We start from the raw sequence: 26,211 nt of genomic DNA on the forward strand, positions 1-26,211 counted from the left end.
GGGGGGGGGTCAATTTGACCCCCCCTTCAGATCTCGGCCGCCGATCGCGCGATCGCCGCAAAATTTTGCCTGAAGATAGAGCCGGATGTCAACTACAAGATTACATGGTCATACAATAGAAAAATGTTGATTTCATATTTTTTGATAAATTAATTATGCAAATTAACGCATGAAATCATATATTCACCTATAACTCCATCAAAAAGACTGAAGGATTATTAAATTTTTATGTCAGAGTTCCTCAAGACACATCAAACAATTTTCTTGTAAAAAAATAGCGCAATCAAAATCATTTTCTTTTGTTTTTTATTGTTTTGTTAATTTCTTATGTATTTTATTGTTTTTTCGATCTTTTGTTTTCTATTGTTTTTTTGCCAAAATTTGTTGGAGGCACTTTTTCAAGCTTATCTACATTAGAATTGATTTATTTCAATGGTTAAAAGTTGAAATAATCTAATTTATATCAATTAAGCAAAAAAACACAGTTTGCATTGGATTTGCACACGAAATCATGAATTCGAGCGGTTTTCGGGTTGACATGCATATGCAAAACATTGCATAACTTCAGAACGGTGTACCCGGACGTCGCAAATTTGGTCTCAAAATATGCGGAAGACTTCAATGAAAAAATTCATGAAACGACGTGGCAAAATCTTTGCGCGTTGCGGAATCGTGGCGCGAAACGTCGAGGGGGGGGTCAATTTGACCCCCCCCCCCCCAGTTAGAATAGGGTTTTAAACCGTGGTTTCAATTGTACCACCTTTGTGAATTCGGCCCAAGGGAAATGATACCTGAAAACCAGCAGTACTAAGTGTAGTTTTCTGTTCTGTGATAATGAACAAATACCATGACAACTGGTGTATTCAATACAATTCCATAAGAGTTGGTTTGTTTGTAATATCTCTAAAAAGCCAAATTCACTTCCAGTCTAACTCTTGGATGTTGCTTAAAAAGAAGAAAGTGTACAATCACTGCACTGCATGTGGATATCATATCTCTAGAAGTCACATTCGCGATTCATTATGGAAATTTCTTGCTTGGTTCTTCTATGGTCATATATAAAATATATATACAGCTGTATATATATTTGTTATTATTATTTTTTTTTTTTTTGGGGGGGGGGCAGTTTGCGTAAGATGATAACACTGGTGGCGATAGAGATATTCTGCACATTTACTTCTCTTTATGCGAATAGTGTCATGGCAACCCGACAAACAATGCCAAATGATGTACTCTATGTATTGTGAGTCACCTCTTTCTTTGCCTTTCTCTGTTTTCAAGGTGATTTGTTAAAGGTAGTGGCCAATTGTCTCTGCCTCCAAAATAGCACACCAGCTTCAAGATTAACATGGTACTTGTGTAATTAGCATTCCAGTTTATAGTGCCTTGGATATGTATTTTCTGTCCGTGTTAGGCCACTATGATATATATATTTTTGAAATATGTGACATCCTTTCATAGTTCAAAGTGTTTTTTAAATGAATGTGAAAGATCAAAAGTGAATTATAATTACTCATTAAAGATGCAGCTTTTTTTTAAATGCAGATGTGTATATACATGTATGTGCTCAGCGATTAATGCTATGACGCCCACCTCATACTCATGATTGGCAGATTTTTTTTTCTCCATGGTTCATGTAGGATTACATTATTATTATTATCATTGTTATTATTATTATTATGCTGCACACTATACAAAGATGGTGGTATAACCCTTTGTTAGTATATAAAAAGTTATGGAAAAGCTTGTAATAGTTACAGTGCCTTGTATTCTGCACATTTGACCCAAATTTCTTTCTTCATTGTAAGATAGATGTCAGTTTGTTACATAAGTACAGTGTATGTCTATGTATCTTATGTACATTTTGATATATTCTATCATTACAAATACACACATTAAATGTGTTCTTTGTTACAAATAAGTGTGCATGATGTGTGGTATATAACACAGAAAGCAAAGTGTGTGATGAGAATGAGGCTGATGTCCCAAGTACTGATAACGCCAAGTACTGTCAAAGTGGACATTTTGGTGTGGGTAATTTTTTTTTCTTTTTTTTTTTGCACTCAGTCGGGTAAAATAAATTGCATGTTTTGAATTCAGTGGAATCAGATAATCAACATATTGTGACATATGAGGAGCAACAATATTTGCGTGGTTTATTTTCACACTTGTTTCATGTTGCGTGACATGTGTGAAAATTTCCACCTTTACAGTATAAATTGAGTCTCTACACTTCTCCACCCATAGCGAATTTTTGAGATTATTGAGTGTATTCCCCACACAGTGACACAAGCTAGAATGCTCCACCTACATAAATACATGGGCCCCACAAACTTTACATTCACACCCATGAATACCAACAAAACATTCCTCTAATATCTATTTCATGCGCATGACAAATATTTTAAGTTCCGAACACCTCCACACTGGTGATCTTGCCTTTATTTGGATTTCACAAAAGCAATAAAAGCAAAACAATTCTGAATACATACAACATGTATCATCACTTTGCAGTAGTTGCAGTTAATACCAGCTTGGTTAGTACAAAATACCTCTCAAATGCATGTAAAGTGAGCCAGGAGCTTGCAAGCTAACATGCTGAAGACTATGTATGTACTGGTCTTTTATGGATCTAACCGTTAATACTGTTAAATGGTACGTGTCAATAGTTAAGATTTGTATGCACCTCTAGTCCTGATACTAAGGATTATTCTCACTTAAACAAAATAAAGTCCTAGTGATTATTGTCAAAGTCCTGGATTAGCATAAGTAGCAATAAACATGGAAGCAAATTTCGTTGAATAGATTAGAAATGCTCCCTTTGTGGTTCAGATGAGTCGGCTCTCCACGGTAAAATACAGTGAGATTGTAGATCTTTAAGACAGGACACCAACTTGTTCTGTCACATCCTGTGAAACAAGGTGTTTCTTAACAACAATAATTGCAAGCATGTCTGATATTATCTTGGAATTCTTTTAGAATAGTATAATTCTCCCCTTCTATCTCAAATGACTCTCATGTAAAGTCATGATTTATGATAAGAATCAGAGCTAGATGTATGGCCAACTCACAACTTCACAGAGCTTCTGAACTGTACCTGGATATCCATGAATGTGTGATGATTTCAACCGACAATATTTACCTGCTCTCCTGCACATAGCAGTCATAACACTTGAACTCTCTGAACAACCTCAACGCATGTACACATTATCCTCAGTAAATACAGACTTTTCATATCTATTTATACGATATAAATAATAACAAGGATAAGTCAAAATGATTGAGACAGCATAACCATAACCAATAGCCAAAAATCCAAAAGGACGGACATACACCACGTTCTACCTGATGTCACATTGATATAAATGAAAAGGGGGGGGGGGGAGCATGGGCTACTGGAAGCACCATTGTGCCTCATAGACTCTATGACCCCCGCTTTGACAGATCCCTAGATTTACCTTTATATGCCCCCGTAGAAAACAAACCCTTGAGAGACAGTGTTCATAGTGTCCATGAAAAAAAGAAGAAAAGCAAAAATATGCATTGACCTTTTCTTCAGATGCCAAAATTTCACTCATTACTGCTAACTCCTGGTCCTGCAGGTAAACGTACAATGAAATACACCCTCTGTTTTTTAAATTCAACAAAATACAAACAAACCTCGGGTTGCCTATACATTTGATATTAATGATATTAATGCGCTTAGAAACGTCAGTATGAAGCGCCATATAAATGCAATTATTATTATTATTATTATTATTAATGAGAGATATGACAAGTGGTTGTACCTTCTAATGTAATAACCATATGAAAATGCTACTTAAGGGCAGCACAAAAAAGTTAAACTATCATTTTTTCCATGTCAGGACAGTCAAAAGGGTTGTGGATGACATCTGCAAGGCATTCCATGTCTCCTTTATGGATACAGTCTCTTTCAAGACTGAAAGGACTTTATGCAGCGTACCCTGGCATTAACATCAAAACCAAACAAGAATGGTCTAACTCATGTGGTAAGATATCAACAAGCATGTCTCGACAGAAAACTCTATAGGCAGTGTTATCTTCAAATGGGCGTAATATTTTCCCCCCAATATCCGCCACTGATGAGCAGATATTGGGAGAGCATGTAAAGGAGAATTATTTACCAGCTGAATCAACAAGACTGGGACTGACTGGGACTCTGTGGCTCCAATAGTTTTGACGACTCTGGCCATGGATGTTTGCAACAACCAGAAGAGAGGGAATTGCAAGCTTTGTCTGTCTCGGGATCTCGTTTGCAGACTGGAGGACAATTTCAAAGCCTATACTAAAAACAAAGCTGGTGTTCATACAGTCCAGCAAGATACATCAGCAGGATATTACGTTTGGAGTGAATGTTTTAGATGAACATTTTCTTCTCTGGTGAAAAACAAAACAAAAGGAAAACATCACTGAATGACTGCAATTGATATACTGCATAGCTGTTGGGCTGCAACTGGCTGATCTTTAAATTCAAATTACAATCGGCATAGCTAGCCAACTTCACATATTTGCAAACATTGTCTGACACCAGCACTAGGAAGATTTCAGTTTGTTGATATAGCACACCAGAGAAGTTTTCGGTGAGACAGTGTTACCATCATGTCTCTACACATCTCACATGTACTTGGCGCAGTGGATGCACTGCTCTGTCAAATTACATGAATAGATATATCTTCTCTCCCTATTCAAACTGAAAATAAAAAAAGAAGAATCAAAAGGACAACTATGCAGAAAAGTTTATCCATCTATGTATAAATGAGTCCCATGACACATCCAAGTATCCCCACAAGTAGTCTAGAAACATGTTGCAAATCAAGTTTTGCATAAAATATACTCTGGAAGCTACAACTCTTCATTCAAATTGCATTAGTCTATAAAGATTCTAAAGGAAAAAACTAAAATAACAGAGGAAAACAAAGAAAAAAAAAATGACAACTCATTGTCCTTAATGAAGCAGTGCATTAAAATATCACGCCAGAAAGTGGACACAAATATTGCAGTAGAGTATATGACGTCAGAGATGCCACAGTTGACGTAGAACGTGCAGGCAAAGAAATTATGAAAATGTACTTTCTTGCATTCTTATACATATCATGTGTGACCACATGAAATTTGGTGTGGATATTGTAAGGGTAAAAGATTAAAATGATATTCTCAGTGGTGTCTATGTAGACAAAATGGTATATGAATGTAAGTAGCCTTACCAGAATATTCATTTGTCTAGCAATTCTTGCACAGTGCCACTAGTCTTATACCAGTGGGCTTGTAAATTATTGCCATATAAAGTGAAATGATAATTGTCTTTAAATAAAAAAAAAATTCAGCCTCTAATCAGGACTATCAACTATAAATATCACATGCTAAGTCAGTTTCCATATTGACTAACCCCAAGTTAAGCAATACGTACTGATGGAATTTTGCTGTTTTCCCTCAGTGAATGAAGCATAAGACCACAAGGTGAAAGCATTCATGGCAAAGATTACCAGTAATACATTTCAGTGCTTTCGTCAAGTGAAAGAGTGCAATGAAAGGGGTGACTAGTTCATAACGATTATGCATGCTGTTAACTAACAACCTGAAAGAAAAGCCCACTCTGACACAAAATGCCTTTCCTGAGTAGATTGCTCTTTTTCGTGCAAACTGTCATGGCATTCCTTGATTGAATACCAAATTTAGCTAATATGAAGGTCCACAAATAAAGCTCAATTCTGAAATAGCACATACATCTTCTTGAAAGCAAGATTAATTACACGTAGATAACCCTTCACCAAGAGAGTGCTCATAGGAACAGAGTAACTAAATATCAACAAAGCGTAGGAATTTCATTCAACTGCATATGCATGTAATATCATTTGAGACTGCACACATCATGACAAACATAGTGAGGTGTTTGTTACGTAGATAGATAGAAATTTCAGCAAAGTTTTACTCTGAAATAACATGTAAAAATATGATGCATACAACTATATACAACCATCTAACTTTTCAAAGAATACACCTCCCTCTATTTACACTGTGTGTTGAATCATCCTGGTGCTATTTGCGTTCTATGTGATTTTACGCCATATTCTGGATGAAAATGATTAACGAGAAATTTTCTTGTTTTCTCCAGCTGAATCACAAGTCATAGCAGCACTAATTAACCATTAAAAATGCTTCATGTGTCAAAATTATACTTGACTGATAATGTGTACTTCATTAGTCATTATTCAGAATAGAGTCCAGTATTAAAAAAAAAAAAATATGAATGTCTTTTCACGAAGTGAGAGTCACGTTGCAGAACTGCCAAGAATAAGATACATGTATGTATGTACATATATAGGCAAGTGACAATTTCAGGTAGTAACAAACCATTCAGCAGCCTGTGAATATATGGCAACAAGAATTATATGAACATTATATAAAATGCTGGTTAGGTGTTGCTTGATGACTCATTCATCAAATGGTCAAATCTCTCACAGCCAGGACTTTTTCTCGCAAAACAAATATGCGAGCACTTTGGTAGGGGGTGGGGGCATTCAACTCTTCATGATGGCAACCGTTGGCTTGTCAGCCAATAGGAAACCTCACTTCTCTCTCGTTCTCACTCTGCAAGATCTTCCTGAAACTGGTAAAGACCCTCGTTCCTTCGTTCTTTCTTTGAAACGTAGGTAGACTTTAACCCTTCCATGGTAGCTGATTCTCATGGCGAGGCCATCCTGTTGTAATTTGTTTTAAAAAAAAAAGAATTGAGCTGCAATCAGACCAAAACGCTGACTTCGTAACTGCACCACGCGTGGAAGTTAAGCGACATTGCCCCCAGAGTGGGTACAGATCTCAACGTGCTGCATCACATGGAAGTTGCAAGTCTCTTCATCCCAGTGACAAACATTGTTCAGGTGGGATATATCAAAGGGTTCATCAATTCATCCATGTGACGCACAACAAGGCTGTATGTGACAACCTTTAAAAAACAAAAATAAACAACAATGCTGTAAGGCTCGGAAGCTCCAATCATTATCCTCTTGCACATTCATCATCACTTCTCATGTGGTCTTTCTGGCCTGCAAAAAAAAAATTGTTCGCACAGCCTTCGTGTCGCGTCGATTGCAATTTTTCCATTTGTTGGCTCAAAAGTACGTTCTCAATTCACACATCTGGTCCGGGGATCCAGGACTACAGAAGTGGACGGTCCTAAACAGCCGGAAGATTGTGGTCCGTGGAGGAGAAAGAGGCGTTGGCGTTGAACCCATGACCTGCAGGCTCGGAGTGATTGGCAATTTGAGGCATTGTGGTGTGATGACTCTTCTTGGTCTTTAGCTTCTTATCCTGCCGCTCTGTTGACTTGGCTGCAGAGAAAATAAATGGACAATGTTATCACATCACTCGATGGTATCAAATCCAAAATTCTACTTTACAATACATGTAAGATAAACTTCATTGACAAAGGCTTCCAAATATGCATAACGTGTCACTCCAACATAAAAGCAAGAATGGGCATTCAATGGCCACCAACATTCTACAGGATCTGTTGCATATATTCTGTATAAGTTTACATAACATTACAAGAGAGACAAAAATACTCTCCATATCTATGATTCATTTTGAGCAGGAAGATAATTTGAGTCAAGCCTCACACACAGCAAAGCGTATCTACTAAGGGGAAAAATATGTGACAACCTATACAACACCCAAACATAGCAATGCTATCATTCACATAAAGTATCTAAAGATATAATCCCATGTGACTAATTGCACACCTGTGACAACATTTTTATTAACCTGTTACAAGAGTATTTTTCACAGGCATTCAGCATTCAGTTTCATTTCTTTATTTGATGGTGATCCATCCAATATGAAATATTTGGATTTCTGCTCACTGTGTGATCAATCAATCAGTAAATCTCCATATTTTGAAAATACACATTTGCCACTGTATCTTACACAAGCTTTTAGACTAATTTTCACATCACTGATTTTGATTGTGCTTTGCAAGCCTATTTCGACAATGTCTTTCACTAAAAGATGCTTCAGCATGGATGCATTCGACAAGCTAGAAACCTCTGCAAAATAAAGTCAGTATTGGTTGCTGTCATAAAATGATTACAATTTGTGTTGCACAAGCTCCTTGGATTGTATGAGGCACCTGTACGCGTGCGCCCTTGACTGAGGTCAAGAGGCTATGCCAAGTGCATGTATTGTGTGAAGAAGAGGAATCAATCTTTTTGGCAAGGGACCCAAAACTGACAAACATAATTGTCTCATTTTTCTGACAGTTGTCTACAATACAATGGTCCCTGATGTTGGTGTGCACAACCAAAAACCAACCAACCAACAAACAAAGAAACAAACAAACAAACAAACAAACAAACGTCACTTACCGTCTCGTCCTGCTAGGTTTGGCAAGTGAGTGACCTCTCGTTCGCCCTCCCGAGGAGAAGTATTGGCCGCATCCTTTTTCGACTTGCGCTGACTGGACATCATGACATCAAACTGCAGCGTCTTCTCATGGATCATGGTCTTGTCACTGCCAGAGTTGCCAACCTTCTTGTAGTAAGAGTTGTTGGACTTCTTCGTCATCTTCTCATTGGGTCTGTGGCAGAATTTTTTTGGGAAAAAAATGATTGATTATCCGCTCTTTTCCATGCTGCCTGCTTTCCTCTTTGAAAGATCTGCGATCATTGATTTAAGAAGCTACAAAACATGCATGCGAGTGATTACAATTTCATTTTAACACAATATATGCATGAAACAAACATGTCAGCATTCTCTATTCCAAAATGATTTTGTTGGTTGTATAATGAAGCATCAATGACCTCCTGTAGGCATATGCTGTTTTTCTGTATGAAAATTTGTGTTCTTTTTGTCTATTTTTGTCTTTTTTTCTGTTTATTAATTATTATTATTATTTCTTTTTTTTTGGTGTCACCAGCCCTATTTCTCTTCTGCAGTCTTTCACAAGTAGCACAGACAGTTAAGACACCAGCAAATACTGCAAGCAAAGGAGTGTCTTGCAGTAAGTGACTGAAACAAACAAGTCATGCATCATATATCACTTACCTTAGAGGTGGAGGACCAGCCATGTTGCTGGAGGAGAAATTGGACTTGTTGGAGGTGATGTTGCCCATGGTGAGGTTAATGGTGGTTTGGGTGGGGCTGGCACCTTGTGAGGCGTGGTTGGTGGGGCCATTGTGACCCCCTATGTGCGAGGGAAGCTTGTTGGTGGAGCAAATCGGTAGGATGGGCTCGGCAGCTGAGGTGTTTGGAGTAGATTTCTTCTCAGATGTCAAGGGGGTGTTAATCTGAGGGGAAAATGTCAGCGAAAATAAAGGTCACATTCTAAGTGGAGATACTGGGAAATATCGGCCAAAACAAACTGATAGGTGCATACTAATTCACTACTTCTCACAAATGACTGCAAGGATCTCCATTATAGCCACACACAAAGGATACCATTACGTTCTTTATACTCAACATTACAAAATTACTGACAGAATGCATCATCACTAAGAAACTAGAAAACTCTACCATCGTGTACCATATTGCATGAACTTCATAGGATTATGGCATCAGCACTTTCTTATCGCTTTCTTGAAAGAGAGTAGACAGTACTTTTTCTAGCTTTACGATGAGTTTATTATATATTCATTTGTAGCTCTTACACTCAATGCAGGAAATGCATGACATTCACCAACTGTCAATACGGAGTGCCTTTCTTAGCTAGTTATTATCACAAGAATAAAGATGGTTTACTGTATCTTTAAAATTCACCCTAGTGAGCTCACCTTTTTGACATCTTGTGAACTGCTTTCTTGCTGGGCATCTTTGGGGGACGACGTCTTCTTGACCTTCTCTGATTCAGAGTGTCGCTTTCTTGACTTCTCCTTTTCCCTCTCTCTGTCAATCTTCTCGTGACTTGATTGCTGTCAAGTTAAGAAAAACTTTACATTAAAACATAATTCATTCTCCCATTTACCCCTTTAAAAAGAAAATTGACGCTACCATAAAAATTGGAATTAAAATACAATTACAGCAAATCAAATCTAGAGCTAATTTTCTTCACATGAGGATCATGCTCTCAGGAGAAAAATATGAATTATTTGATAAGCATGGCAGGCAGCTGATGCATTATTACAAAAGCTGGTTTATAAATGAATACACACAAGCTCCAGTTCCTAAAAATGTAGACATGAGTGAAAACAGCCACTCAAATGAAGGTCTCATGACATAAAAAAAAAAAAAAAAAAAAACATCAGACCTGTCTGCACATGATTGTTTCAAAGGACAAGTCTATTACATTAACAATATATGAGTGCCATCATAAGTGAGGTAAAAATCTACTTTACTGTGTACTGCTGCATGTTTTTTTTTTTTTTTTTAATTTTTGCTTTTGTTTTTGTTTTTTTGGGGGGCAAAATAAGCAATGAAATTACCATCCTTTGAGCATAATTACTGGCAATTCCAGTTTTTACATTGGGGAAAAGCATACAAGGTAATTAAAAGAATATGGCTGCAATGATTTGAATGTACCACAGTATCTCTTTAATGGAAAATGTTTTGTCGTTTATTTCTTCGTAATATCACTGGATTTTATTTTTTCAAATAGTACTAATGTAACATGGCCAGATGGCTTGTACAAGTAATGACCAGTCTTTCTCACTGAATACAGCCAATGCTAATTAAGCACCCTCCCATGATCCTCCTATGGATCCTGAATAAATTGGAAACTGCAAAACAATCTTTTCCTCTTTCTGTTCCTCACACCAAGTCTGCATCCTTCCTGCTATCACCAACCTTTTTACTTCTGTGCTTTCCCCTCTTCTCTTCATCCCCCTTCTCATCTCCCAGGAGTGACTTGAGGAGTGGGTTGTTCTCAAACTCCTTCTGCACTTTCAAGCTCAGCTCACTGGGGAAGTTGTCGCAGAAGCCGTCCTTCTTGAAGAACTCGTGCTTCAGGAATTGTGTGCATGTCGGTCTGTGGTCCGGATCCAGGTGTAAACAGCTCTGTGCAAGTGAAAAACATAGGGTGTTAAAATCCTCTGCCAATCAAGAACATGTAACTTTAATATCTTTTCATTAATTTTCCTGACTCAAAGAGACTTCCTAAGATTCAGGGAGTCAAAATCCATTCTGTGATGTGAAGAAAGAGAAGGGGAAGCCTGCTGTAACAGGAGATGACCAATATCAAAAGGACAATCAGCCATAACAAATGCATTGAACAGTCTGAAAATGCTCGAGTACGGTACTGTCTACATATCAAAGTATCACTAAAAGTGTGGGTGTGGGTGCATGTATGTGTATACATGTATGCGCAGAGATAAGGAAAATGTCGTGATTGAAATTGCCAATGCTGTCAGTGTTGAGTTTTGCAAAATTGTTTCAAAACACCCCTGTTTAAATTTCTGCTGATCTGTGCATGAACATAAAACTCCCAAAATCTCACTGACCTCACCCATAATTCTAAACTGTAGAATACCGCTATGTACGACAAGTTATCATTTTTATACATGTACAGGGGTGGATCCAGGAATTCTGGAAAGGGGGGGAGGGGGCGCGAAAAAAACAAATAAAGGGGGGAGGGGCGGTGCACTCGCACTCTTTCATTTTTTTAACATTTCTTTTATCTAAATATTTCAACCAAAAAAAAGGGAGGTGCACGCCCAGTGCACCCCCTCCTGGATCCGCCATTAATGTATATTCTTCATCCGCACGGTGACAAGGTATAGCCACTAATTACAACTGTAATTCAATGCTACAAATGATTTCACCTGTGAGGTTCAGTCCACCCAAAAGTTTTGAGGCTGGGCATTCATCTTACCTTCATCATTGAGATGGAGAGTCCAGAGAGTGTGGGGAATCTCTTCTCAAGGGGCTCCACATTCTTCACCTCTGGAAGACGCATGCCGACAAATAACGGATTCATCAGGAAGATCTCCTTGTGTCTCTGTATTAGTGTACCTAAGAATCAAACAACCATAGGCATACCATTACCTTCAAAATGCTGTGGTGAACTCAAGGAGATGGGCTGGATTGTGTCAGACACCTTAATCCTGCCTAAATTTTGATTCTACCAGTATATGTATCTGACATACAGACAGCATTCCGGTTTGCCGTTCATTCGTACATGGCATTCATCCTACACAGAACAGTTTTATAAATTAATGTAAATTGATTTTTATAGAAGTGCATGCTGCAAATTACTCACTTTGACTATGCCTACATCAGAGGCAAATAGCCCAACTATGTATTTTTAACAGAACATATTCCATACACTGTAAAAGTGGATATTTTCGCACAAGTAATTTTTCACGCTCGGCCAGGTAAGATAAGTTTCACATGTTTTTGATTTTGCAGGATCAAGACATGAACTACTGGAAAATATAGCAAGCAAAAATATTCAGATGCTTTTATTTTTGCGCTGGCTGCTGGTTTTGCAAAATGTGTGAAAATTTCAACACCATAAAAATCACAGATTTAGATGTTTCCAGGTTCACTTTTGCCTGCTAAGAGTGGAAATGCAAGTGTCAGCCATCATCCACTGGCATACGTAGAAGATTACTACTGATGTATTATTTAATGTCATCAATATTAGGGCATGTATTTGTAAGCTACAAACATCACATATCATGACATTAATTGAAGACATCAGCATCCTGTCTTGTACATACATGTAACTTGTATTTTTCTGGGTGTTGCCATGTTCACATTGACCATATTTTGCCCAAAATCCAATAATTTTTCTCTTCTGTATCTCCTTATTCATAGAAGATGTAATGTTGTAAGTGATGGCATGAGTAGTGGCTAAAGAGTAGAATTAAGGAATTTGATATTGACTCAATGTTCCTGAACCTCAGTTCTTTTGCCTTTCTCAACATATTTTTACCACATTTTTTAGCTTGATGACCTTCAGTGAGAAATTTGAAATTAAGTACATTAAGTGCAAAGTTTAAAAATGGATTGATGGATGAACAGACAACTGAAGTACACAAATTTTGGGAGAACTTGGTGTAGCGGCATTAAAAGAAATACAAGAAAAGATAAGGTCATGTACATGTTCTATGATAAAAGTTTCAAGCTTTAGGCCAGGCACGGAAATTGCCCTTCCAAAGAAAGTATGTCCACTCCCCTTAGTCCCATGCCCATGTTCTCTTGCAGTTTACAATGCATCCCTTCACTTACCAAAGCAGCGAATGATGTGGTACAGCTGATCAATGTCACTATCACCTGGAAACAAAGGTTCGCCAGTCAGCATCTCTGCTTGCAGACATCCAACAGCCCACAAGTCTATTGCTCTGCACCACAAATGAACAAATATGATTTCAAAGGTTAATGGATGTCGTTACATGCCTTATTTTCAGTATGATAGCCCAAGACTATTTGTTGCAGAGACAAGGAAATATGTAATGACTACAGAGAATTCTAATGGCCAAGCGATCATCAGAGAGGTCAATTTTACATATACAAATGTCAACTATACTCATCTGTTTGCAAAGGGGGGCTTATTATGTATGCATGATTAGTTTGTGCATGAGCCTACGCCTGCAGGCTACGAGTGACCGCACTCAATCCTATCATTACTCATAAGATACATAATCATATCAATGTCTTTCTTCCTTTGTGATGCTTCAACAAATTAGATATTAGCAACTGCATGGAATAAAAGGCAAGTATTTACTGCTTTATCATTTTGACCATAGTACAAGTCCTTGAATTCATCTTGACTATAGTACAAGTCCTTGAAATGTGTTGATTCCATTTGACATGATATGACCTGAAGCAGAGTTAGAGGGTACAGAATGGTTGTGAGAATTAACCTAGGTCAAGGATATGCACTTTGACTCTCACAGTTGTCAATACAAATATACTGATAAATCATGTTCTGATATACATACACTATAGCCATTGCAATTTTGATAATTTACCAGGTTTGGAAGTCATGAACGATACCGATAGTTTCAACTATGAATACATATCAACACTGAGTCATTGTACATAATGATTCATTATTCAACTGCAAATTAAAAAAAAAAAAGAAGAAGAAGAAATTAATCTCTTATGTCCATACACTAGATGGAAATTAGCTGGCTAGGAAGACTCTTCAATGAAACCGTATTAACAATAGTTGGGAAGGGAATGACTTCATAATGAATTTGATGTAATCTTTCCCTCAATACCACATGTGGTCACTTTGATACTATACCTGTCTTTGAGTAAAGACATCAAAGACTTACTTTCCATACTTGGTGTCCCCAACAAGAAGCTCCGGTGCTCTGTACCACCTTGTCGCCACATAGTCGGTGTAGATCTCACCAGGTCCAGCTATCGTCCGGGCAAAGCCAAAGTCACATAGCTTCACCACCCTGGACTTGGACACCAGGATGTTTTCAGGCTTTATATCCCTGTGGATAATCTGCAACATTACAAGAATAACATACTATCATTACACAAAAGAATATCATTTATTGAAGGAAGTAGAAAATACTTTATTTCATACTTTATTTTATTGATATATCAAAATTATGAAACAATGAGGAAGATCACAGATAGTTCTGCACACTAACAGAAATAAGGGCAATCAAGGTATACATGTAGGAAGTAGAAACTGATTAAAACATAATTAGAACTTCTACAAAACTCACACAATTTACCTATGGTATTCCCTACAGAAACATGCGATGTGATGAATTTTACAGTAAGATGTTTCAATTTCATGACTATGATTTTAAGTAGATAAGCGCTAATAACAATTTTGTTGCAACACACTACCTACGTAGCTACTACTGGGTAGGCAGCCTACTTGCACTCATTGTTTCACCAATATCTGGCCAAATCGCTTATCTGGGAGGGCGCCCCCACATGGCCAGATAACAGAGGTCGAAAGCTACTCATAATTCTTCTGCTGCGACACCAACTTTTAAGCATCTGGCTATGTTAAAACTCCAGTGCCTACATGTACATTATAAGATGCCATAATTCACCATCAAATTTCTTGTTCATATACTGTATGTTGCTCTCAGTATCACATCACTGCCCCATCAGCCTCTTTCAAACTGTCTTGATTCTTAAACACAACTGATGTCTGTCTTTGGGAACGGGCATCTCCCATTCACCAACCTTTCATACAATCTTTGGTCCACTCTCACAAACCTTTTGCACTTAGGTGAGATCATCTCTTGAGTAAATACTTGTTTTGCTTGAAAGGACAAAAGTGCCCTAATTGTGAGGATACCTCTGTGTGTTTACAATAGCATAGTATGCTACTGTAACCATGGTAGGGTCCTCAACAGCACTCTGTATCTCGCCTTTTAGACATTGGTCTAGAAGTGGCCAAAACGTTAAGACATAGAGCAGAAGGTCTCCTTTATGCTTTCACCTATCACAAGCAGTGCAGCAAACTTTTCTGGACAATCTGCTACTTTGCCATTCATATAGTTCATACATGTATTAAAGCTAATGTGGTAGGGAGGGAATGAGTGACATCCTACAATTGTAACTGCATGGATGAATTGAATTTGGAACTCAATTTGTAACTGAATTGGATGTAGACATCCTTCACTACACATCACATGAACACACAATATTTCTCAAATGGGAGATTTACAATGTGTAATCCTCACATGCAACAAGCAAGAATCACTTTCTTGGGAGTATGGGTGTTGTTTAATGGTATCTGTAATTCGCAATAAAATCTCTACAGCAAAGAAGGAAGTCTGATGCATAGAATATGAAAGGTACATCTGACATAAATCAGAGATCAAATTTGACAGAAATTCTTTTTTTTTTTTTTTCTGTACAAAGTCACTGCTATGAGAACTCTGGGAAAATTAGATGCAGAAGATTGCTTTCCTTATTGCAGTCATGTCACAGTAAGAAAAAATCCAGGGAAGACTTGTAAGCCCACGATATCATTACCCTCATCTTATTTGCACACGTGACTGATATTACTTATCTGGAAAACACAGTACAATCAAGCATTTTAAAACACTTTTTATCACACATTTGATGAAACTTCTTTAGTTCCATTTTCAATACGGACTGGTTTTCATTTAAAGGAAGGATGCACTTACATTGTTGTGGTGGCAGAATTCAATTCCTTTCAGCACCTGCCACATGTACTTGCGAACAAGATCCTCATCGAGGCCCATTGGGTACTTCTCTAACTCATCCAGCACCGTGTGGTCAACAAACTCGAAGACAAGGTAGAGTCGCTTCTTCCGTCGGAAAACTTCTATGAGGTTGACTAAGTTTTCATGCCGGAGTTGCTAGATAAAGCATAAAAAGACAAAATACATTGCTCAATATGTGTAATACCGCATAAGATTTTATAATCCTGTGGGTTTTGCATTTGAATTTTGCAAGTTGCAACAAGCATGTGTCTTCAACAGCCCACAAGAATGTTGTCATCTACCTGTGCGGTGCAAACAGTTGCCTTGATATACACGAAAACAAATATCTTATGCAATCATTCCTCAGGCACAGGTACATTGCACTACTATGTTTTGATCCATCATCAGCTTCATACAGATGTTCACCATTGTTGAAAGTCACAATGACTGTGGATAGTTACCACAGCAGACACTGACTTGCACGCTTATATTTGATTTGTACTCTTTTGGCATGAGAAATAGCAAATTACCGTACCGGTAATGTACTTTTTTCAAGCCTCTTTACAAGCTAAGTCCCAGATTCACTTGTACTTTTACAGCACCAAATGATGGGAAAATGTGGTACATTTAGCTAGATACATGTATATACATGTGTGCACCATATTTGTCTTGTACAATCTTAAAAGCTGCATTTCATCTTCAAAAATGGGAGGGGGGGGGGGGGTTTCTATGTCAAATAGGGTGAATGAGATATGGGACGGAGGGACAGACAGATAATCCAAAACATAAATGGCTATAAACGTGTATGGCACCTTTCCAGGTGGAGGCATAAATCAGTACACTAGCAAGACTCAGACTGACCAGTGTCCCTGCTGGACTTCCACATATTTTTGGTTTCATCAATCTTTACAAGACATTCTCCAAGTGATATCCCCAAAATAATAATATAATTAATTGGTAATTTATCTGAAAGATAAGAATAGTCACGTAGGTCTGAGATCAACTGCTGTATTTGTCTTGGCACCAAATGTGTGAAAACGCATAATGCATATCAGCATGTGTTTGCATTGTGCATGTGATATACTCATACTTTGTCCTGCCCCATAGTGTATGCCTCCGTTACCAGGGAGTCACTGCACACAAATCCAATCAGACACAGACATGATCATTACTTTACTTTGCAGAGAAAGCCCTCTACTTCTCACCAAAGAATTCTGATAAAATTGACACACCTGAAGGGTATCAATGATATGCAATCTCTTTTTGTTTGTAAAAAAACATTTAAGATTTTGGGCCCACGACGATGTCACAATTTGATAAAAACTTAAACTTGGTTACTGGCAGTTATGAGACATCTGAAATGTACGGCTTCATAGAAAAGCTGCATATAAATGTAACCTGTCATGATTTTGTCCTCATCACGAATGAAAGACATTTTCTTTTCTTTTTTTTTTCACAAAACAACTGATTATCTCATTGACTTGCTATTTAAATCAACTGTGTGCAAAAAAGCAATGTCAGTACCAGTGTATACACTGGCCAGTGGAATCGCAATGATAAAGAGAATAAAATGCAATTTGTTAGCTATACAGAAGTTCTAATGGCTCTTGCATGATGTTGAAAAAAGTTGAAAACATAATCACAAGCTTCATTGCATACCTATAGACAAACTTATTGGCATTTAATTGACAATTACGCATTTGTCTGTGGTAGGCAATGCCATACTCCTAATGCAGTGCATATTCCCTCTACTCTTGGGGGTGCACTTGAAGGTCTCACACCAGTAAATAAAATGGACTGGCTCAAGATCTATCCCTTTGTCATACCAAATATTCACTGAAATAACATGGGGAAATGTTTATAAAAGTGAGACAATAGGCATTTTCACATCAACCCGATGTTTCGAAATAGCGCGCTATTTTCTGACTTGGGAAATTTTCCCGATAGCGAAATAGCGCGCTATTTGATTATATGAACACAAATTAGCACACTAATTGTATCGCTCTGATCGAGAAAATTTCTTGACTCCAACTTGGGAAATTTCTGAAATAGCGGGATAGTAGCGCGCTATTTGATAATGTGAAAACGACTCGAGAAATTAGCGCGATGAATCCCATCAAGCCTAGCGTGTGTGACCCGATCGATCGAGACACACTGCACACAAATCATGAGGAATTTTTGAGAGGGCACACACATTACTGATGCTGTTTGCACGTACTCAGCTGTCGAATTAGCTATTTTAAAATTTTAAACTATTCAGGCTACCCCCTCTTCGGGCTGATGTGAATAAGAAATGAAACAGCGCTCTAATTCGCAATCGCGGAAATATTTCGAGCCTGGATTTTTATCGGGCTGATGTGAAAACGCCTATACAGTACAAGCCTCATAAGAACTTCATTTATAAAACATGGGTGAATGTCTGAGCTACAAAACACACTTTATTTGGAGGCTGGGCATGCTTTCTTTTAAATTCAGGGGGACTCATTTTGCTTTGGCAGAGATTCAGAAATCACATGAAATTTATGAGTGGTAAAAGCATGGTCTCTCAGCAGAGTTTGAGCTGAAAACCCCAAGTTGCAAATTGTAGGACTTAACTGAATCAAGTCGGTTTGTTTGAAATATGAAACAGGAAAGACATTAAATCTTTCATGCATTTCATAAATTGTTAAAAATCTTGTATCTTTAGAAACAAATGTGTATACATGGAGAAATAATTTGTGTGAAACCTTTTACCTTAACCTTGCTGAATGGTGTGAATTGTCGCACAGTTTAAATGAAAATGAATAAATAAATAAATAAATAAATAAATAAATAAATAAATAAATAAATAAATAAATAAATAAATAAATAAATTAATTAATTAATAAAAAATCATGGAGAGATTTGGGAACAAAGACACTGCTATACGCTGCAAATTGTATATCTAGAAGGTAACACATACACCTGTAGGCCTACAGAATTTGCACAATAACCATTGTGCTTGTGACGACTGTTAAATGTTCCTGAACATATTATTGTTCCATACTTCTAATGTATCATCAAGTCAAAGGTGCTTTCACTGCCTAACAAAGTAACTTTGCTGTTACAATCTGCTGTTGACATTGACAAACACCACCTCACCTCATTTTCGACATACATTTTAACTATCAAATCAATGTGGCTTGCATGATGTACTGAATTGTCCACTGAATCAATAATGATCAAACAGGCTTAATTGTGGTTTTTAAGCTAAACCCCTTGTGTGAAGGCTACAGCCACAAAAAGCCATGTCTTATCTGTCACTTTCGAAAGGCCACAGGAGCATGCGGACAAACCATTGATATTCCATGTCTATGTGTAGGTACATGTCAAGAAAACAGAGTTGTCCGTTGCTGGAAACAGCCCAAGGAAAATCAATAGCTGAGCGGGAAGGGGCTTTGGTTACGTGAATAGAAGTCACCCTTACAATACAGTGATGCTATTGATTGGAGGAGAGGGGAGACAAAAGATTGATGCACCTCTCACTGGGTGTGCTATGATAACAGACCGTTATAAACAACTAGTTAATGGTTACAGATACCAAAACACTAGAAATATAAAAAAAAAAATCATGTCTGTTCCCTCACACAGATGGACATAGAAAAAAAGATACTACTATATTTCAAGGCAACTGAAGCTTTCAAACTACTTTTGATAACTTTACTTAAACACCCTCTGCACTTAAATTATGCATCGCAGACATGTGACTGCCAAATATAGACTGACCTGCAATCACAGTGCATATGTAATATGTTGCCATGGCTACGGCTAAATTCCCAAACAACTGTGAATTGAGATCTTTTAAGGAGACAATAATGAGGAAGTTCTGCCAGGTGCATCAGGCAGATGATACTTCCTCACAGTATTATCTCCGCATCATAAAAACTGGTGCAATATTGAGTCTTTGGAATGAAACAAGGCGAGTTCTATTACAGGCCACGTGATTGATGGGCAGTGTGGTGGGCTCTCTAGCTATTTAAATATCACTAGGTTATTCTTGCTACTGTTGTGATTATGTGCTATGCCATCGTACAATTTAAATTGAGGACACAGTTGTAATATTCCCCTGCAAAGTTAGCTATTCCTCACAGGGAGATGTTAAAAAATGGGAACCTGGAATAAATTCTGGCAAATTTTATAACATTATTGCTTAAATTCATCAGCGCATGATGATTATGATTAAATGTATGCACATTACCTACTTACCATGGCAGCTACTGTACCGGTACCAGTGAAGAACAATCCCCATCCCTCTTTTCCAATAAACTCATTTGATTCATTATGCTGCCATTTGGTTTATAAAATGTGACTGTTTCTTTGATATCAAGTAATGCTACTCTACCAACATTGATATGGACACCTTTGTTGCCTGTAGGGCCCATGCCTTGTGAAAATTTTCTAGCTGTTGTAACTTTTTTAAAACAGTGACTTTTGACCTTGACTTTTGACCTTGACCTTTTGCTATTATCATTTCATACAACTGTCTTTTCATTTTTACCCTTTCTGCCAAATCATGTTACCACTTGACACTTCTAGAAGACATTACAACTGACTTATGACCCTCAATAAATCTGTAAGGCAAATTTAGCAAACATCAAATAGCATACAGTACCTGGGCCAGGTTAAAAAAAAAAAAAATATATATATATATATATATATATATGGAACCATTTTCCTTAAATAATTTGAACAACATGTGGAACAGACAGATACATGGACAACCCAAACACATATTGCCCTCAGACACTCTACACAGTGAAGGCGTGAAAACTGAGCAAATTAAGTGCCTAATATCATTTTAAAGAAGGACTGCTAGCACAATTCATGGAATAATGAAATAATTGGTTTCGCAAACTTTGCATTGTATGCTTGGTGTCACAAGCGCGCGATTCCATGATATGCAGTGATATGCCTTCCATGGACCACAATATTTGTTTCAAACAGAGAGCCTAGCACAGCGCCATTGCATAATGTCATGACACTCTTTTTTTTTTTTTTTTTTGATATCCGCAACTTTTGTTCTTCCTGTCTATAAAAGTACATTCTTGCACTCAGTCTAGAAATGATTCTGCAGTAAGTTTATTGAAAAGTTTAAGCTTTGAACTTCAACCTATGGTGTATGAATTATGACATCCTGTAACTTTTCTCTATTATTGTGAGGTTCTTATATTAGAGGTTCTTATATTGATAGCTTATAGGGTTTTGTGAACGTGATATTCATACCTATGATGCAAAATAGAGGAACACTTCAGTCTTGAACTAAAGATAAAGATTTTGCTCTCATCCACTGGATAATTCTAAGCTAAAGTTTCACAATGTTTACATATTGCTTGAACTAAGCTTTCCTGGATGTTAAAGATCCACAGAACATCATTTTGAGTGGTTTTGTTTTGTTAAGTTTGTTTGTTTGTTGATTTGTTTTTTGCTCATGTACTATATAGGCTATGTACACTGTATATAAATATACACATGTACACTTGAAAAATGGTCTGTCAAACACAAATCCATTTACATCAAGACCACAACTATTGTGGCAACACTTGGTAGAGGCAGAAATAAAATAAAAGGAAAGGATAGGAATATCACGTACAATTCATATACTAAACTATGGCAAAGTCTAAAGTGCACAAAGAAAATGGATCTCTAGTTGTTATTGTTTTTTTAAGCACACCATGCAACAAAGGTTTTCCTTCACCCTGTTGACAAGTGAGTGCTCAGCAATAAACTCACTGCATGGGAAAAGAAGCTTATCATTTCAGGACTGCTTCCACAATGGTCTCTATTTTTCTGTTCTTAAGGGGCAGTTTGGGGGTCTGCGTACAATGTGTGATTTGTATGGACGCATATGGGGACATCTTTGGTAGGCATCATAGACCTGTGTATCACTGCCCTCATCTTGAACTAATGTTTTGAAACTCTTAGCAGAAAGGGTCAAATTGGTAAGTTTTGCGGACTAGGTCAAGATTGCATGACAACTGTCTTTACTGGGTGCGTTCGAGCACTCAAAAACGATCCAAAGTGAACTGTACCATGCTATGCTATATTTATAGAGTTTGAATGCTCTGTTCAGAAAGTGAACCTCATGAGTTATCTTTAGAGGGGTCACACATTTTGTAGCATTAGAGGGTCATTCACCTGGTGCACTTAACCCATTGAGGACGAGTCCCAAGCATACTCGAGCAAGTGTCTTTGGGAAATGTGTGTTGTAGCAAACTCAGTCCGTCCTCAACAGGTAAACTATTTACAGACCCCCCAAACAAAGAGACTGAACTCTTTGCATTTGACGCAGGTTACGCACATTCTTCACATCCCATGCGAACTTTTGCCGCAAAACTGGAAGTGGTCCACTTTTGACTTGGTTCAGTTCAGTATGGTACATTTTAGACAGTTTATCATGTCTGGCGTAGGTTCGGTACGGTCCAGTTTGCTTTATACAAGAGTGCTCAAACACACCCTTTGTATTCTTCAAAACAGAATTAACAGATTGTAAATAATAGCTAACTCTCTCAGCAACAGAAAACTGCACATCAAATGAATCTCAGTGTTATGGGAAAAAAAAAACACCAGTAAACTTATTCCTATACTGTGTGTTATAACACACCATTGACTTGTTATCAGCTGGGGCATGCGGGCCAATTCTTATCACATTCACATGATTTGCTTGTTTTGAATAACATACACTCTCCAAAAGTATTCTGTACATATCCTCAGAATATGTTTGTATCTCTTTGACAAGATGAAATCATAACATGTATTGTAGAGCCTAACACAAAAAAACAATGTTTGGGGAAAAAAAAGTTAAAATATACAGTGTACACACTTGTTTACACATTTCAATAATAATATGTGCTCCAACGTTTAAATTTACAATGCAATCTGTAAACTGCATATTAACTTATTTGAGAAGGCAAATGGATTTGTTTTCATTTTCAAATGAACTGATACTGCTGTTCAGTTCTCACAGAATAAAATGATACCTTACTCACACTGTCCAGTGCTACACTGCATAATGTTCAAATTACCGGTAGGATTGTCAAAAAAATGGCATTTCAAGCAGAAGCAGTAAGCTTAGAACTGCAACTAAATTTCTGAATGCCCTGTTCCCAATTCTAATCCATGGAGTAATTCCATATCAATAAAAAAAAAGTGTCTGAAATGATAATTGCACAGAAAAGAGAGCAGTAAACAGCATTAATATTTTTTTAATATATTGTTTTCTTTTGCTCTGATGTTTTGTACTAGGTACAATGTATATCTTTAGAATATAAGTTGGTATGTTAGATATCTATATGAATATTCTTTTGTTGTTGTTATTTAGCAGAATGATGAAGGATGGTGTGTAATATACTTTTGGTAAAATGTGGTAATATTTTGTGCAATATATTTACATTTGACTATGATTTTTTGATGCAGATGTTATGTATGACAGTTAAATGTTTTATTTAATCTGAATGTACATATGTCATTGTAATGTATTTTAGCTTTCAGGCTGCGAGTTTTCAAGTTTTTTATCCAATAGACCATTCTAATAATAATAATAATAATAATATATTTTGTTTTCAGTAATGTAAAATATTTCCATGTACATAGAATCTTATGAAGCACCTGCGAGTAGCTGTACACTCACCAGCTGAACCTCTTGTCCAACATACTGTATATTAGGATATGTACATCTGTTTAAGTTTTGTTTCACATTCATGTCATTTTTCTTTATCTTTATACTAATATTCTGAAATTGTCAAGTCTGACATCTTCACAAATCTTAGTATCAATGTGAAAAAAAAATTATGCATTAAATAGAATTTTTAGAGTAATGTATTTCTTTGCATACTGCATACTTTAGCACATAACAATAATTTTGTCTCCATAAAAGATGAGGGAGAATATTCACCTATTCATGTACCACAATGTGTATATTAGTGGATTGTTCTACAATTGTACTTCGTGGGTGATATTCTTGTGGTCGCTTAGGATGCTTTGGGATGATGAAAGCCATTCAATCTGTTAGAGAGATTTTATGACCCCTTGCCACTTGCCTAAGAACTGGGCGTGGGCATTGTTCAATCTAACTGACTATAATGACATGCTGATCTTCAAACGATATGAGCCACTGATAGAAGCCACTATGCAAGGGATATCAATAGTTCTTTTGTGGTCGTGTACAACTGCAATGCATGAACAATGCACGGTGGAACAGATATCATCTGTGTCACAAATTAGGATTACACTTGGCCACAGATTGCATCTGATGTTAGAAATGGGATCAATACACCCATGAATATCAAATTTTCTAAGCAAAGGCAATGTCCCTACTGATGACAGTGAGGAAAGCACATACAAAATGCACAATTTCAGGCAATCTACATGTACATTTTGAAAACCTGAGTACAGTACACAGCTTAAGCCTGGGTAGAGAAAGAGAGAAAGAAAGAATTTAAGATGCACGATTTCAAGGTGATAGCGTACAATGTAGCTGGCTTTAAGGTGGAGTACCAAACCCACTCTGTAATCTTATAATCTGTGGCTAAGCTTTCAACAGCTCATTCATTCACTGTGATGTTATTAGTCCACAAATTTGTAAATGTACACATCACTAAATATTTCTTGATTAGAGTAATCTGAGTTATACATTTATGAAGTTCAGGTTTCCCACTCCCCCTCCATCTTCAAATAAGACTTCCCTCATGAATTGGAATGAGCACTTTTGCACATGAAATCTGTGGTCTACCATATCGCCATGTGTATGTACATACAATGTATGTACTCTGCACGTGCGGTCAAAACTTCCTTTGAACAACACATTAGTGGGACAATTTGTCTTTATGTCTTTAAATTCTGAAATTAGATTTTTACCATATTACTGATATGATGCAGGGAATAATTTTCCAACTCAAATTTGATTACCAATTTCAGCTGATGAACAATATTTCACATGGTATCCTGTATACTTCTATGGAAGAAAACTGCTACACAAAAGATAGCTTGAGTAGCAGTGGTGTAAAAGCGCATAGCAAATTGCGATGCGATACCAGGAAAATTATTCCCTGATGATGCAAGTTTAAAGGAGGCCAACTTATTACAAATCACATCTTGGGAAAAACCTACACAAGATGATACCATACATTCAGGACAACATTAACAGCCCATATTACATGAGCAATAATACATCATGCACAAGCTTAGTGAGAGACTGAGCGGCGCATACCTTTAACATGCGAACCTCTCGCATAGCGATCTTTTTCACCATCTTGTCATCTTCTCCTTCCAGAAACTTCTTGATGGCTACCACCTGATTGGTCTCCTTGTGCCGACATTTCAGCACCTGGCCATAGCTCCCCTCTCCGACCAGGCCAAAGCTTTCATATTTCTCCATTGCCGTGGCCGGACCCTTCATTGGGAGCTATGGGCCGACCTGTGCAAGTTACCTGTACGTGGTGAGAGAAAAGTCAAGTGAGCCAACAATAAGGAATAGTGTAATAAGCCTAAAGAAAAATATTGAGTGCCATTCCACTTTGACTAGCTGAGATTTATCATATTGCCAAATCATTTAAATGACCTTTCTTGTTTTCTAACTAATTTGACATAATCTTCACAAGGATTAGACAAAAAGAATACCTGAAATCACATACCAATACCAAATTGTGACAAATGAATAAATCACTGGTCATTTGGTGGGGTGTGTGGCATTTACCCAGAGTACATGTATCTTCTTGACAGTGTGTAGCATGGCTCATCAAAATCATACCCATTCTGTAGTGCATGGGAACACTTTGGTTGTACAAGGTTTTACATTCTGAAGTCATGAGGATCATGCCTAGTAAGTCATTTTCTTTCTTTTTTTTATTCAGTGAGAAACATAACAAAATCTGATGGGTAGAGGATAAACTCACAATGAAAATAAGAAGATAAAGTCATACCACAGTATTCTAGGCTCTGGAAATATGAGATAAATGTACCTACGTAAATAGATACAACTATTTAAATTCTGATAATGTCAACCATCTACATGTGTACTGTGAGCAATGTTCTTACATCCTACATTCAAGAAACTCTGTTTCCTAGTTACAATGATTTCCATTTCATTCAA

General features: G+C 37.2%; 1 protein-coding gene across 1 annotated transcript; it reads right to left on the reverse strand.

The window, feature by feature from the left end:
- Positions 1-2,402: 2,402 nt before the first annotated feature.
- On the reverse strand, positions 2,403-25,526 carry LOC140228710 (cyclin-dependent kinase-like 2). Its single transcript, XM_072308989.1, has 10 exons — positions 25,330-25,526; positions 16,068-16,262; positions 14,232-14,410; positions 13,180-13,292; positions 11,819-11,958; positions 10,795-11,004; positions 9,786-9,923; positions 9,061-9,302; positions 8,382-8,593; positions 2,403-7,349 (listed from the first exon to the last, which is right to left on the reverse strand). The coding sequence occupies exons 1-10, from the start codon at positions 25,516-25,518 to the stop codon at positions 7,195-7,197; spliced, it is 1,773 nt and encodes a 590-aa protein (XP_072165090.1). The 5' UTR covers positions 25,519-25,526; the 3' UTR covers positions 2,403-7,194.
- Positions 25,527-26,211: the final 685 nt, after the last annotated feature.

This window comes from Diadema setosum, chromosome 5 (assembly GCF_964275005.1).
Source record: "Diadema setosum chromosome 5, eeDiaSeto1, whole genome shotgun sequence".
Classification (NCBI taxonomy): Eukaryota; Metazoa; Echinodermata; class Echinoidea; order Diadematoida; family Diadematidae; genus Diadema; species Diadema setosum.

Coding starts and splice junctions, on each gene's coding strand:
- LOC140228710 (XM_072308989.1), bottom strand. CDS start 25,518: ATGAAGGGTCCGGCCACGGCAATGGAGAAATATGAAAGCTTTGGCCTG. Junction 16,263..25,329: donor GAGAGGTTCGCATGTTAAAG/GTATGCGCCGCT, acceptor TGCTTTATCTAG/CAACTCCGGCATGAAAACTT. Junction 11,959..13,179: donor CCACATCATTCGCTGCTTTG/GTAAGTGAAGGG, acceptor TTTGATTCTTAG/GTACACTAATACAGAGACAC.